The 388-nt window shown below is 50.5% G+C and overlaps 1 protein-coding gene across 1 annotated transcript in view; it reads right to left on the bottom strand.

Annotated features, from left to right (window-relative positions):
* Window positions 1–388, bottom strand: part of LOC119591468 (2-aminoethylphosphonate--pyruvate transaminase-like) — a 5,768-nt gene that overhangs the window by 3,445 nt on the left and 1,935 nt on the right. The window contains exon 2 of the mRNA XM_037940208.1: window positions 157–296. Within this exon, the coding sequence (XP_037796136.1) occupies window positions 157–296 (140 nt within the window). The remainder of the gene's footprint in view (window positions 1–156; window positions 297–388) is intronic.

Raw genomic sequence — 388 nt, 5'->3', positions numbered from 1 at the left:
AATTTTTACTTCGGTGGCTAATTTTGCTAAACACCTGAAAATTATACCCCATCCTGGTTTTTAATTTACAAGCATTGCTGGCCATGTCACAGGCCTATACGTATCATTCAGGATCCTAATCATTTGGTCCCTTGGTTGCCATGCGCCTGGACGTACTCGGGCAATTTCCAGGAGTCGCTGGCGGATCTCCTTCACGCAGGCGACGAAGTAGGAGTCGCGGGATCCTACGTCCACCAGCATGGCTTCCTTCACACCTCGGGAGCAGCATAGTGGGCCAGGCGTGAACAGCTTCTTTTCTGCAGTTCAGAATATTCAGGGATCAGTATATAATTGAGCATGTGCCCGCGCACTCGAACATACGGGCAGGCAAACACACGACCGCACGCAA

The sequence above is a fragment of the Penaeus monodon genome, chromosome 28 (assembly GCF_015228065.2).
Source record: "Penaeus monodon isolate SGIC_2016 chromosome 28, NSTDA_Pmon_1, whole genome shotgun sequence".
Lineage (NCBI taxonomy): Eukaryota > Metazoa > Arthropoda > Malacostraca > Decapoda > Penaeidae > Penaeus > Penaeus monodon.
This window is presented reverse-complemented; position numbering and strand designations above follow the sequence as displayed.